The sequence below is a fragment of the Bufo bufo genome, chromosome 5 (genome assembly GCF_905171765.1).
Source record: "Bufo bufo chromosome 5, aBufBuf1.1, whole genome shotgun sequence".
NCBI classification, from domain to species: Eukaryota; Metazoa; Chordata; class Amphibia; order Anura; family Bufonidae; genus Bufo; species Bufo bufo.
In genome coordinates, this window is record NC_053393.1 from 390,734,732 (window position 1) to 390,749,121 (window position 14,390).

The 14,390-nt window shown below is 41.9% G+C and overlaps 1 protein-coding gene across 5 annotated transcripts in view; it reads left to right on the forward strand.

Moving 5' to 3' along the window:
• KIF13A (kinesin family member 13A) overlaps nucleotides 1-14,390 on the forward strand; it is a 185,840-nt gene that overhangs the window by 135,271 nt on the left and 36,179 nt on the right. For 3 of the 5 annotated variants that reach the window (XM_040432694.1, XM_040432696.1, XM_040432697.1), the window contains exons 21-27: nucleotides 5,302-5,451; nucleotides 5,604-5,765; nucleotides 7,048-7,221; nucleotides 7,384-7,535; nucleotides 12,195-12,327; nucleotides 12,416-12,562; nucleotides 14,125-14,169. In XM_040432694.1, coding sequence (XP_040288628.1) covers nucleotides 5,302-5,451; nucleotides 5,604-5,765; nucleotides 7,048-7,221; nucleotides 7,384-7,535; nucleotides 12,195-12,327; nucleotides 12,416-12,562; nucleotides 14,125-14,169 — 963 coding nt within the window. The remainder of the gene's footprint in view (nucleotides 1-5,301; nucleotides 5,452-5,603; nucleotides 5,766-7,047; nucleotides 7,222-7,383; nucleotides 7,536-12,194; nucleotides 12,328-12,415; nucleotides 12,563-14,124; nucleotides 14,170-14,390) is intronic. The other 2 variants (XM_040432695.1, XM_040432698.1) reach the window with 1 other exon arrangement.

Consider the following 14,390-nt stretch of genomic DNA (forward strand, 5'->3'; position numbering starts at 1 on the left):
TAGTGAAACTTCAACAATTCTGTAAAAGTGGGCATTTGTTTTTCACCTATCATTACATGAGGGTATTGGGTATTTGAGTACACTTCCTCCTCCCTTCCACCTTCTGATTTCTCTGTAGACTTGTCAGTAATATCTGCAATATCTGTTCGATCTAAGTCCCAGCTGTCTACTGAACAATGATCTCCATGACCCCTGTCTGCCTTGTGAGGTGGCTGCTGGCTTTAGCTTCCAGATGGACAATGAATGGCTCTTTGTCTGTTTCTGCGACTACCATAGAAGTGAATGGAGAGAGCCGCACACATACAAGTTCTTCTAAAAAAATTTGCATATTGTGATAAAGTTCATTATTTTCTGTAATGTACTGATAAACATTAGACTTTCATATATTTTAGATTCATTACACACAACTGAAGTAGTTCAAGCCTTTTCTTGTTTTAATATTGATGATTTTGGCATACAGCTCATGAAAACCCAAAATTCCTATCTCAAAAAATTAGCATATCATGAAAAGGTTCTCTAAACGAGCTATTAACCTAATCATCTGAATCAACTAATTAACTCTAAACACCTGCAAAAGATTCCTGAGGCTTTTAAAAACTCCCAGCCTGGTTCATTACTCAAAACCGCAATCATGGGTAAGACTGCCGACCTGACTGCTGTCCAGAAGGCCATCATTGACACCCTCAAGCAAGAGGGTAAGACACAGAAAGAAATTTCTGAACGAATAGGCTGTTCCCAGAGTGCTGTATCAAGGCACCTCAGTGGGAAGTCTGTGGGAAGGAAAAAGTGTGGCAGAAAACGCTGCACAACGAGAAGAGGTGACCGGACCCTGAGGAAGATTGTGGAGAAGGACCGATTCCAGACCTTGGGGGACCTGCGGAAGCAGTGGACTGAGTCTGGAGTAGAAACATCCAGAGCCACCGTGTACAGGCGTGTGCAGGAAATGGGCTACAGGTGCCGCATTCCCCAGGTCAAGCCACTTTTGAACCAGAAACAGCGGCAGAAGCGCCTGACCTGGGCTACAGAGAAGCAGCACTGGACTGTTGCTCAGTGGTCCAAAGTACTTTTTTCGGATGAAAGCAAATTTTGCATGTCATTCGGAAATCAAGGTGCCAGAGTCTGGAGGAAGACTGGGGAGAGGGAAATGCCAAAATGCCTGAAGTCCAGTGTCAAGTACCCACAGTCAGTGATGGTCTGGGGTGCCATGTCAGCTGCTGGTGTTGGTCCACTGTGTTTTATCAAGGGCAGGGTCAATGCAGCTAGCTATCAGGAGATTTTGGAGCACTTCATGCTTCCATCTGCTGAAAAGCTTTATGGAGATGAAGATTTCATTTTTCAGCACGACCTGGCACCTGCTCACAGTGCCAAAACCACTGGTAAATAGTTTACTGACCATGGTATTACTGTGCTCAATTGGCCTGCCAACTCTCCTGACCTGAACCCCATAGAGAATCTGTGGGATATTGGGAAGAGAAAGTTGAGAGACGCAAGACCCAACACTCTGGATGAGCTTAAGGCCGCTATCGAAGCATCCTGGGCCTCCATAACACCTCAGCAGTGCCACAGGCTGATTGCCTCTATGCCACGCTGCATTGAAGTAGTCATTTCTGCAAAAGGATTCCCTACCAAGTATTGAGTGCATAACTGAACTTAATTATTTGAAGGTTGACTTTTTTTGTATTAAAAACACTTTTCTTTTATTGGTCGGATAAAAAATGCTAATTTTTTTAGATAGGAATTTTGGGTTTTCATGAGCTGTATGCCAAAATCATCAATATTAAAACAAGAAAAGGCTTGAACTACTTCAGTTGTGTGTAATGAATCTAAAATATATGAAAGTCTAATGTTTATCAGTACATTACAGAAAATAATGAACTTTATCACAATATGCTAATTTTTTGAGAAGAACCTGTACGTGGTCACCTCTACAGTCATTCTTCAGCTGGATGTGGAGGCCAGTGACAACCATACCAGGTGGAAGAGGCATTGAACCCCCAGTCTAGAGAAAAGCGCCTCTGGGACTTGCATCTGCCAGACATTTATGGTATATTCTGTGAACATGCCATAGATGTCTAAGATTGGAATATGCCTTCAAGGCAATACTTTAGAAGGGAACATGAATTAAGACTGCAGAATCAGACATTCCTCTTCTTTATAAAATATAATACTTGGCACGAAGGATTCCATCATCTGATGTACCCCAATGACTTATAATAGGGTCCAGCCTGGTTTACTTTATTTTGTGGGGAAGAATAATGATAAATGCATTGCTGTTCTTCCTGTCAAATCTGGCAAAATCTGCAATAGCGGATCCAATATAGCATTTAACCCCCGAACAGTCACATTAAAATAGGAAAAACCTTTCCAAAAATGTATTTTTTTTTTTAGATTTTGAAATTATGTCTGAAGTAAATATTGTTGGCACACAACATAGCTGGTGCACAAACCTTAGTGGCTAATTTTAGCCTTAAAGAGGTTATCCAAGTTCTCAAACAGCCCCCCCATGTGCTGGGCCCCTCACAGGTAATATATTTATCCCGCTCCTGGTCCCCGCACCGCCGCTGCTGCTTCTCCCTAGCGTCACCTGCGATGCTAGGGAGGCTCGTCCCCGTCTGCCATTGGCTGGTCTTCCCCCTGACACCGGATGTTTTCATCCGTGTACAGTGAGAAGCAGCAGCGGCGGTGCAGGGACCAGGAGCGGGGTAAGTATATTACCTGTTAGTGTCCCGGCACATAGGGGGGGGGGGGGGGCTGTTTGAGAACTTGGATAACACCTTTAAGGGCCACTAACATTCCCCCCCCTCTGTGCTCCAGCATTCATAACTTTTTTATTTTTTTCTTCAGTTTAGTATCATGAGACCTTGCATTTTGCGGGATGAGTTTTAGTTTTTTTGTGAACCATTTTGGGGTAAAGATATAGTGCAGTAAATAATAACTTTTATTATCACATTTATATGGTGGAATATTTAAAAAACAGCAATTTTAACATTATTTTGTGGAATTTATTTTTACAGAGTTCACTGTGTGATATTAGTAATTACAAATATGATGATGCCAGATTTATGTTGTTTTTAAGGGCTCATTCAGACGGCCGTATGCTGTCCGCAAAAATACTGAATGCTTTCCGTTTTTTTGCGGATCCGCAAAAAAACGGATCTGCAAAAAAACGGATAGCATTCAGTATTTTTGCGGACCCATAGACTTCAATGGGGCCATGTCCTGATTTTCACGGACAAGTATAGGACATGTTTCATTTTTTTTGCGGATCCGCAAAAAAACGGATAGCATTCAGTATTTTCTGCGGACAGCATACGGCCGTCTGAATGAGCCCTAATATGTTATTATACTTACGTAGTAAAAAAACACTTGTTTTTACAACATAATCTGTTTTTGTATCTGCATTTTAAATCACAGAACAGTTTTTATTTTTCTGACAACATAACTGTGTAAGGGCTAATATATTTCGATTCCTGTCTAGGGATAATCGTTATAGCTGTCACAGTAGCGTGTAACAGGTATCACTAGAGAAGCAGTCCGCAGCATTGTGTAGTAAAGGTAGGCTAATTTGAGACAGAAAGGTGATTAAAGGGAGTCTGTCACCAGATTGTGACCTTCTAGACCGCTTACATAGCGCTCTAGCATAGCAGTCTATGATTTTAATGGTACCTTTGATGTTTTCTTGTGAAGTTCCCCCAAGGCAAAAACGGACTTTTATTCATATGTAAATTAGGGCTCGCAAGTGCCCAGGGCGGCGTTCACCTCGTTGGTGCCCAGGCTGTTCTGCCTCTTTTCGTCATATCCCCGCCCCAGCCTCTTCCTCTGGCCGCCCCGCTCTTCCTTTGCGTCCTCCTTCTCTGCAGCAAGATCCCGCGCCTGTGCTATCCATTGCTTGGCCGGGGCATGCGCACTGCGATGCCCATTGTGGGTGTCTCTGGTCCGCCTCCTCGCCGCTGTTTCTCGCCGTTGGCCGGCGCATGCGCAGTAGCTACTGCGATGCCGTGCCCACAATGGGCATCGCAGTGCGCATGCCCTGGCCAGGCAATGGATAGCGCAGGCGCGGGATCTCGCTGCAGAGAAGGAGGACGCAAAGGAAGAGCGGGGCGGGCAGAGGAAGAGGCTGGGGCGGGGATATTACGAAAAGAGGCAGAACAGCCTGGGCACCAACGAGGTGAACGCCGCACTGGGCACTTGCGAGCCCTAATTTACATATGAATAAAAGTCCATTTTTACCTTGGGGGAACTTCACAAGAAAACATCAAAGGTACCATTAGAATCATAGACTGCTATGCTAGAGCGCTATGTAAGCGGTCTATAAGGTCACAATCTGGTGACAGACTCCCTTTAAATGAGCAAGCGCTCATCTTTTCACTCCTTTCCTGAATAAAAAATCCCCCCATATGTTACAATCAGAGAGAAAGTATGTTATCTGATTGATGGAGGAGAGGAGAGGATGGTAGCATGCAGAGAAGTCATGTTACCTTTCCCTTGGGGTCATGGGAAAGGATGTTTTTTCTTTCCTACTGCAACCTCTTGGCTCCCCCACTGGCTTCCCCTCCTCTTCCAGGCTGGCTCATCTATCTGAAGGGGGAGGCCTGCTTTAACCGTTCATATCTCAGGTTGAGTAGCAGCTAGAGATGTGGCCTGATCTTTTTTGAAAGCTGACAATCTAAGCTTTAAAACAAGACCTGGAAGCATTAACATAGTTAGGGAAATATTGACTTTAGAAATCAGGTCAGGAGGGAAAGCAGATGAAAGGCAATATCTCCTGATGTAAAGGAGATAATGCTGTTATTCTGATCATGTGTTAAAGCTTTGATTGCTTCAAGCAAGACTGGGCCTATATATCTAGCTTCTACACAGCCCAAGCTATGAAGGTTTAAATTTTGATATTGATGCCTATGCTCAGAATAGGTCATCAATATCTGATTGGGGGGGTCCTACCCCCCCCCTCCCCTGCGCCGTCCGCCTTCTTCTACCCAATATCCACCCAAGCTAAAAAAAAAATATGGAAATTGTTTTACAAACAAGAACTTGGCCCAAAATTTTTCACTTTTCTATGCCATAAAACTTGTTTACCATCTTGCTAAATCTGCTGCTTGCTAATTCTGTACTAGTCAGCAATCGAGAGAAAAAGTAATACATGTGGATCATGAGTTTCTGGAAGATAAAATGGATAAGAGTCATAACGCAACTTGTTTTTCTTTTCTCTCTGAAAGCAGCCTTTATAGTGTACTGATATGGAAAGACTCTCTTTATACAAACAGCGATTGTTCAATGTAGTCTTCTTATGATTTGTTACAGAATAAGAGGATTATTTATAAGAAAGGAGACCCATTTTATGAAGCACAAGAAAATCACAACCTTATTGGTGTGGCAAATGTATTCCTAGAATGTCTCTTTTATGATGTTAGACTACAGTATGCAGTGCCTATCATTAGCCAGCAGGGGGAGGTAAGAGTTTTCTTCTCATAGAAATTGAGTCTCTCTTTGTATTTATGTGGTTTCTGTTGACATCTGTTAACATTTTATATTCATAACTCGATATGTTAAGAGTATGTTTAATAATTTTGAACTGCCTTGATATCTCTTCTGTCTGTTTTTAGGTCGCAGGCCGACTTCACATTGAGGTGATGCGGGTTACTGGTGTTGTACCTGAATGTTTAGCTGGTGATGACTCATCCGAGAATTCAAGTGAAAGTGGTAGCTTCGAAATCATAGATAATAGCGGAGAAATAATCTATCGGCCAAAAAGGCTGACATGTCACGTGAGTATTGTCTGTATGTTATGTGAGGGGATGGATAGTTTAGAAGGCCATCAAAATAGTGTAGAAGGCGCATGTCTCTCTGTTTAGCTGAAATTGATATTGACAGTTACACCTATGAAAACTTAGGATCCATTCACACCACCGTTTTCGCTTTGTGGACTGCAAACCGTCTCATCAAACAAACCCATTGACTTTAATGGGTCTGCAATCTGCAATATGCGGAAAAGAATCAGACATGTCCTATCTTTGGCAGCGCTGTTGCTTGGACCCTGAAGCACACGGAATCTGCTGTTTCTGCAAAACGGACACAGTCGTGTGAATGGGCCTTTATATTTAGTGAAACACTGAGTGAGAGTTACTATTGAAAATACACCTTTTTTTTATTATTCGTGTCAAAAAGGCCTAGCGTAAATGTTGTGCATTGAATTTATCAAGAGTTTTAAACACTTTTTTAAACTTTTTATGTCTTATCAAACAAGGAGGGGGTGGCTTAGCACAAATGGGTGTATCTTTGCAGAAAGGGGATGTGGCTTAAAAAGTACCTTCGTGCACCAAAAATATTTAAAATGTAAAAAAAATTCTGACTCGCTGCCTTGAGCATCATTAAAGGGGTTGTCCAACTAATTTTTATTGATGATCTCAGGATAGGTCATCAATATCAGCTGGTTGAAGAGAAGGCGCACGCCGTGCCAGCACTGCCTCTCTTCATTGTTTACCTGCTCGCCATCGCAACAGCAGCGGTGAGCAGGTGTAACTACAAGAAGCCTTTCCATTCACTTCAATGGGACGGCTTGTTTCTATACATTGTATAGGAACGAGCTGTCCCATAGAATGGCTGCTGCTACTGCAATGAGCAGGTAAACAATGAAGAGAAGGCAGTGCTTGCACGGCGCGCGCCTTCTCTTTAGATGATTGGCAGGGGTGCCAGGTGTCGAACCCCAGCCGATCTGATATTGATGACCTATTCTGAGGATAGGTCATCAATAAAAATAACTTTGACAACCCCTTGAAGCTTTTTTGGATGTGAGATGTGTATTTAGGTACATATCATTTTACCAAATGTCTGACAAGTCATAGTGAATTGCTGGAAGCTTTGATCTTTGGGGTCTCTGTGCTCAGACCCCCAATGATCACTAAAACAACAGAGAAGAAGTGATCAGCTCTGCTCAGCTCTCCAGACTCATGGAAAGTCTATGGGCAAGTCAGAAGTTTGGTAAAATGATAGGTACCCTTTAATAAAGGACTAACACTTCTGCCATTATCTGTTTGTCCCTAATACTAGGTTAAAATAAAAGAAGCTACAGGCCTTCCATTGAATCTGTCAAACTTTGTGTTCTGTCAATACACCTTCTGGGACCAGCCTGAGCCCACAGTAGCACCCCCTATGGTCAATCCAGATATGCCTTCACCTAGGAGTAAAGAAGCACAGTTTACCGTTAAATTTGCACATTCAAAGGTAATTATGTCTTATTGGAATAGGTATGAACATTTAAAAGTTAGAATTCTCCTATCTGATTGTCTGATTTGCCCTGGCCATGGAGCAGCAGCTTGAAGAAGGAGAACAAGAAACCTCCTCATCTTATGTCTCTGCCTCTGATACATGAAATTTTTCCTCCAGGATTATATGGTCAATATCACAGAAGAGTTTTTGGAGTTTATTTTTGAGGGTGCCCTTGCTATTGAAGTCTGGGGTCATCGCTGCGCTGGAAACGGAAGATCGTTGTGGGAGATCGATTCTCTTCATGCAAAATCTAGAACGCTACGAGACAGGTTTGTGTGGTGGGAAGAGATTAGCAAGTTACCACAGGACATGTTACCACATCATCTCGTTGTGCCCTTCTCTGGAAGACATCCAGTTATAGGGATGGCCCACGACTATGACATTTTATGATGGCATACTAAAATGAAAATACAAAGGAGAAATGTCTCTGGTTGTCTTACGGTAATTTCTCTGCGCTGCAAGCCGCAAATAGTGACGTGGGTTGTTGTCACTTAGCCAAGGTTCAAACAAAAAAGAGACTGCGCTGCTGAAAGAATATTCCTTTTCTTTTCTTTTCCTCTCTCCTCGGATTAAAGGGGAAGAGAACTAGGTTTTCACCAGGTTCACAGGATGTAACAAAATCCTCCTCAGATCTACAAGTGCCTGCAGAGTGCAAATAGAAACTCCATATGGTGAAGTACTGCCACTGTGTTTTACAACCGCAAGGAAGAAATATACTCACAAGATTCCATTCACAGTGTGCGTATTTGTCACCACTTGTGTCCCCACATCTCCATAGGCTTCAGCAAACACCTTATCTGGTATTCCTTAATCTTCTCATAAATCCCGGTTTCCTCATAAACCAAAGAAACGCGGAAGATAGTGAAGCACTTAGGGGTGCGATTTAAAATTTTTTTTTTATTATACTCACAAAATTAAAAATATAACAAGCATTCAGATCAACCTGCACCTGTTTCTTTGGTTTATGAGGAAACCGGGATTTATGAAAACATTAAGGAATACCAGATAAGGTGTTTGCTGAAGCCTATGGAGATGTGGGGACACAAGTGGTGATAAATACGCACACTGTGAATGGAATCTTGCAAGTATATTTCTTCCTTGCGGTTGTAAAACACAGTGGCAGTACTTCACCATATGGAGTTTCTATTTGCACTCTGCAGGCACTTGTAGATGAGAAGGATTTTGTTACATCCTGTGAACCTGGTGAAAACCTAGTTCTCTTCCCCTTTAATCCGAGGAGAGAGGAAAAGAAAAGAAAAGGAATATTCTTTCAGCAGCGCATACTAAAATGAAAGAAAGACAGTTGTGCGGTTGAAGGAAAATGACTTATTCATTAATTTTGTGTTGTGCCCAGTATCTACATTGTGTGCAGCTGACTGTGACTCTGTTCACATCTGCATTGTGGTGAACAGGAACCATGATGCAATGCCAGATACATGGCACACCAGACAGCAAGTGACTTCCATGGTGTCTATCTCTGGACATCAAGGAGGTCACTGTATGTTGTTCTTCCTTTCAAATGTGATGAAATCTGAGTTGGAGAGTCCAGATTCCTTCCTTCCCAACAATCTGCTGTAAAGGGACCTTTAGTCACACAAGTTGCATTTATACAGTCCTGATCAAAAGTTAAAGACCACTTGAAAAATGGCAAACAATCATATTTAGCATGGCTGGATCTTAACAAGATTCCAAGTAGAGCTTCAACATGCAACAAGAAGAAATGAGAGTGAGACAAAACATTTTTTGAGCATTCAATTTAATGAAAACAACGAATTAACTGAACCGGACTGTTTTTCAGCTGATCAAAAGTTTAGGACCACACCTCCAAAAAAAAACTAAACCCCCCCCAAAACAGAAATCCAACTTCCAAACATGAACTCAGTAATGAGTAGCTCCGCCGTTATTGTTTATCACTTCCAAAATTCGTTTCGGCATGCTTGATGCAAGCGTTTCCATGAGGTGAGTGGGAACATTTCTCCAAGTGGTGAAGACTGCCGCACGAAGGCCATCTACTGTTTGGAACGGTTGTCCATTTTTGTAAACTTCCCTTGCCATCCATCCCCAAAGGTTCTCAATTGGATTTAGATCTGGGGAACACGCAGGATGGGCCAAAAGAGTGATGTTATTATCCTGGAAGAAGTCCCTTGTCCCGCGGGCATTGTGTACTGTAGCTTTGTCCTGTTGAAAAACCCAGTCGTTACCACACAGACGAGGACCCTCAATCATGAGGAATACTCTCTGCAACATCTAGACATAGCCAGAGGCCGTTTGACGCCCCTGCACTTCCTGAAGCTCCATTGTTCCACTGAAGGAAAAAGCACCCCAGACCATTATGGCGCCCCCTCCACTGTGGCGCATAGAAAACATCTCAGGTGGGATCTGCTTGTCATGCCATTAACGTTGGAAACCATCAGGACCATCAAGTTTAAATTTTTTCTCATCAGAGAATAAAACTTTCTTCCACCTTTGAATGTCCTATGTTTGGTGCTCTCTTGCAAAGTCCAAACGAGCAGTTCTGTGGCGTTCAAGGAGACGAGGTCTTTGAAGATGTTTTTTGTTTTTGAAGCCCTTCAGTCTCAGATGCTGTCTGATGGTTATGGGGCTGCAGTCAGCACCAGTAAGGGCCTTAATTTGGGTCGAGGATCGTCCAGTGTCTTGACGGACAGCCAATTGGATGCTCCAGCTCAGTGCTGATGACATTTTTTTGGGTCTTCCACTTGACTTTTTTGTTCCATAACCCTCAGGATCATTTAAGAAATTCCAAATGACTGTCTTACTGCGTCCCACCTCAGCACCGATGGCGCGCTGTGAGAGACCCTGCTTATGCAGTTCAACAACCCGACCACGTTCAAAAAGGGAGAGTTTTTTTGCCTTTGCCATCACAACGTGTGACTACCTGACAGAAAATGACAATGAATCCACATCTTTGCACAGATTTGGCCTTTTAAACTCTTCAGGACACAGGGCGTACAGGTGCGTCCTGGTACTTAAGGACACAGGGAGTACCTGTACGCCCTATGTATTTCTGATCAACGCCGCGCAGTGGGCGGTGATCGGAAGCCGGTGCCTGCTCAAATTATTGAGCAGGCACCTCGGCTAAATGCGCGGAGGGGTCCCGTGACCCCCCCCCATGTCGGCGATCGCCGCAAACCGCAGGTCAATTCAGACCTGCGTTTTTTGCAGCTTTTACCTATTGTGGTGGCGGTGCCATCGGGTCCCCATGCGGCTGTAGGGGGGACCCGATGGCATGGAAGGCAGCGCGATGCCTTCCTTAGGCATCTGCGCTGCCTTCCAGTGACGAGCCTGTGAGATCCAGCCCCCTGTATGAGTAATACACACAGTATTACTCATACAGCCAATGCATTCCAATACAGAAGTATTGGAATGCATTGTAAAGGATTAGACCCCCAAAAGTTCAAGTCCCAAAGTGGGACAAAAAATAAAGTTAAAAAAAGTTGAAAAAATAAAGTTTTCCCCCCAAAAAATTAAAAGTTTCAAGTAAAAATAAACAAAAACGCCATTTTCCCCAAAATAAAGTTTAAAAAAATTGGTAAAAAATAGGGAAGAAAAAAAAAGTATACATATTGGGTATCGCCGCGTCCGCTCTATAAACATATCACATGACCTAACCCCTCAGATGAACACCGTAAAAAATAAAAATAAAAACTGTGCTAAATAAACAAATTTTTGTCACCTTACACACAAAAAGTGTAATAGCAAGCGATCAAAAAGTCATATACACCCCAAAATAGTGCCAACCAAACTGTCACCTCTTCCCGCAAAAAATGAGACCCTACCTAAGATAATCGCCCAAAAACTGAAAAAACTATGGCTCTCAGAATATGGAGACACTAAAACATGATTTTTTTTGCTTCAAAAATGAAATCATTGTGTAAAACTTATTTAAAGTATACATATTAGGTATTGCCGTGTCCGTGACAACCTGGTCTGTAAAAATACCACATGATCTAACCTGTCAGATGAATGTTGTAAATAACAAAAAATAAAGACGGTGCCAAAACAGCTATTTCTTGTTACCTTGCCTCACAAAAAGTGAAATATAAAGCAACCAAAAATCATATGTACCCTAAACTAGTACCATCAAAACTTCCACCTTATCCCGTAGTTTCTGAAATGGGGTCACTTTTTTGGAGTTTCTACTCTAGGGGTGCATCAGGGGGGCTACAAATGGGACATGGTGTAAAAAAAAAAACAGTCCAGCAAAATCTGCCTTCCAAAAACCGTATGGCATTCCTTTCCTTCTGCACCCTGCCGTGTGCCCGTACAGCAGTTTACGACCACATATGGGGTGTTTCTGAGAACTACACAATCAGGGCCATAAATATTGAGTTTTGTTTGGCTGTTAACCCTTGCTTTGTTACTGGAAAAAATGGATTAAAATTGAAAATTTGCCCAAAAAATTTAATTCTGAAATTTCATGTCCATTTGCCAATAACTCTTGTGGAACACCTAAAGGGTTAACAACATTTGTAAAATCAGTTTTGAATACCTTGAGGCAGCACACCTCCCCTATGATATCTCAGTAATTTTTGCATGTCTAATTTGCCCTATCTAGAAAACAATAGAGCTGTCATTCTGTCAGTCATTTCAGTCCTCCACCTACTATTCTATTGAGGATGACCTTGCAGAGACACCCTTCCATCATAAACTGAGATTACTGTTATCGCTCTGAGATTATTGCTACAGAAGGACAATTCATTTTCAGTGGCATAGTACAGGAAAAAAATAATTGAGTTTAAATATGTCCATTTGTGATGGAAGTGTCCCTTTAAAAGAAATACTGATTTCATGCTGTTTATCAGTAGACATAAATATTAATGGTTTATTTGCTCCGGTAGTTAATTATTCTTGTAAACGAGTAAACATTAATGAGTAAAGGCAGGTCATTTTTTCCACTTTGTCTCCAGATGGAATGAGGTGACTCGACTAATAGAATTGTGGATATCTATATATGAGCTGAATGAGAATGGAGAATACATGTCGGTAGAGATGCATCAGGCCAATGATGTGAACACTGGTGGAGTATTCCAGCTCCGACAGGTTAGCTTCCCTGTCCAGGTTTTGCCTCGTTTTCATATTCCAAATGTTTCCGGTGCATATGTACAGTCATAATTTCTTCTGATTTCAGGGTCATTCTCGAAGAGTCCAGGTGACTGTCAAACCTGTGCAGAATTCTGGTACATTGCCTCTAATGGTCGAAGCCATCCTTTCAGTCTCCATTGGCTGCATCACGGCCCGATCAACTAAGCTGCAGAGAGGACTGGATAGTTACCAGGTATTTAGTCAGTGGCTGAATTATAAAAGTTTCAAAAGCTTATCAAAACTGAAGATATTTCACATAAGTATGTAACTGGGAGAGAGGAGATTTAAGAATATGCTAATTAGTAGAAACATCTGATTATGGATTATCCCATAAAGAATTATTATATTAAATCACTGACTTTTGAATTTAAAGCATGTTAAAATGTTTTTCCTTTCCAGAGATGTTATAAATCATAGCTTTTAAAGGCTATGGACTCCTTCAGGGCAATTTTTTTTTTTTATGATTGCATTTTAATAATTTAGGGCTAAAATAATTTGTTCAATTGGTCTTTATTAAAAATTTTCAGCAGTTTTTATGATAATTTGATGAAAATCAGTCTATTTGCAGACTATCCATCTTGAGTTCTGTCAGCTGATGGCTCATGTAGAACTCTTGACATCACAAACACTCATTATAGCTAAACTTTTATCAAACTGATAAGAATATGGCTTAAATGAGTATTTATGAGGTCAGGAGATCAGAGATAAGGCTCCACGTGAGGGATAGTCTGCAAATAAGCCGATTTTTAACCGCATGTATCACAAAAACTGCTGAAAATTTTGAATGAAGACCAAAATGAGTAAAATGCAATAATTAAAAAAAATTGCCCCAAAGGTGTCCATAGCCTATAATAGTGCCCCCTAGCTTTTTAGCTCAGCCCTTCCATCTGCTACCACCTTGCAATTTGCTTGAAGGAGGGCAACCATGTTGTTGCCCACGCTCACCTCGTCCTCGGTGGTCTTCAGAACATCATCTGATTATTCTGTGTTTTTCAGTGTAGATGAAGGAGCTGGAGCCCTAGCATGTCTGGGTATATACTGTGGGGAGCGAGATATAGATATATAAAAAGACGGCTAACTAAATGAGATGCGATTCAATGTGTGGATATACCCTACATATCACGTAAAAATACATAAAATATACCTTATTTCTTGGGCTGGATGGGTGGATTTGCACTACTTTTTGTGCAGCCTGGGTTAGAGAGACTGTTGAACAGAGAGAGCTTCTGCTTCTCGGGTGTAAGTTCAGGACAGCAATGAATTACTGGGGGAGACAGTTTGCAGAGGATGCCCGCCCAGAAGCCAGCTACCAGTTACAGAAACTAGGGTGGGGAGCAGATATGAAAAACTTGTGTCAGGACTTCGATTAATAAAGGGTCCATGGGATAACCCCTTAGAAATCCTGTCTAAACAACAATTGGCTTTAAAACAAAGTAGAAAACCGATTGCTTAAACTGTGCTTGCATAAGCGTGGAAAAATGTGACATACCTTGTTGAAAATAGACTGAGTGCTGCAGCAAAACCAGTGATCTTGTACTTGCCTTTCTCCAGTTTATTAAAATGATCTATTTGTGTATCTGTAATATTTGCATTAGACACACAGGCTGCACAGTACTATTGCATTCTCCCTTTTTCTATATAGTTTAGCATTGTGTATGTAACGTTATGTTGTGGAACGTACTGCTCCTAGTGCATTGTTACTGTGCCATGAAAGTCTTGCATGTCCTGTTTACATCATGTATTTTCTCCTACCAGAAAGATGATGATGTTGGTGGTGATGATGATATGGATAGTTACCAGGTATTATTACAGAGGCTGCTTCCGATCCCGAGGCACGGGACACGGCTCTGCTCTGCACTACAACATGGGAAGAGGGGGAGGAGAGCCTGTGGAGCGTGGGGAAAGATATTTTGGGAAGTGGGTGGGGAAGGCTTATCAAGCTGGGACAGTGAAGCTTTAAACTCCTTATTGCCATCACTGAACCATCACCTAAAATGCTTACAAACTTGATACCATGTATA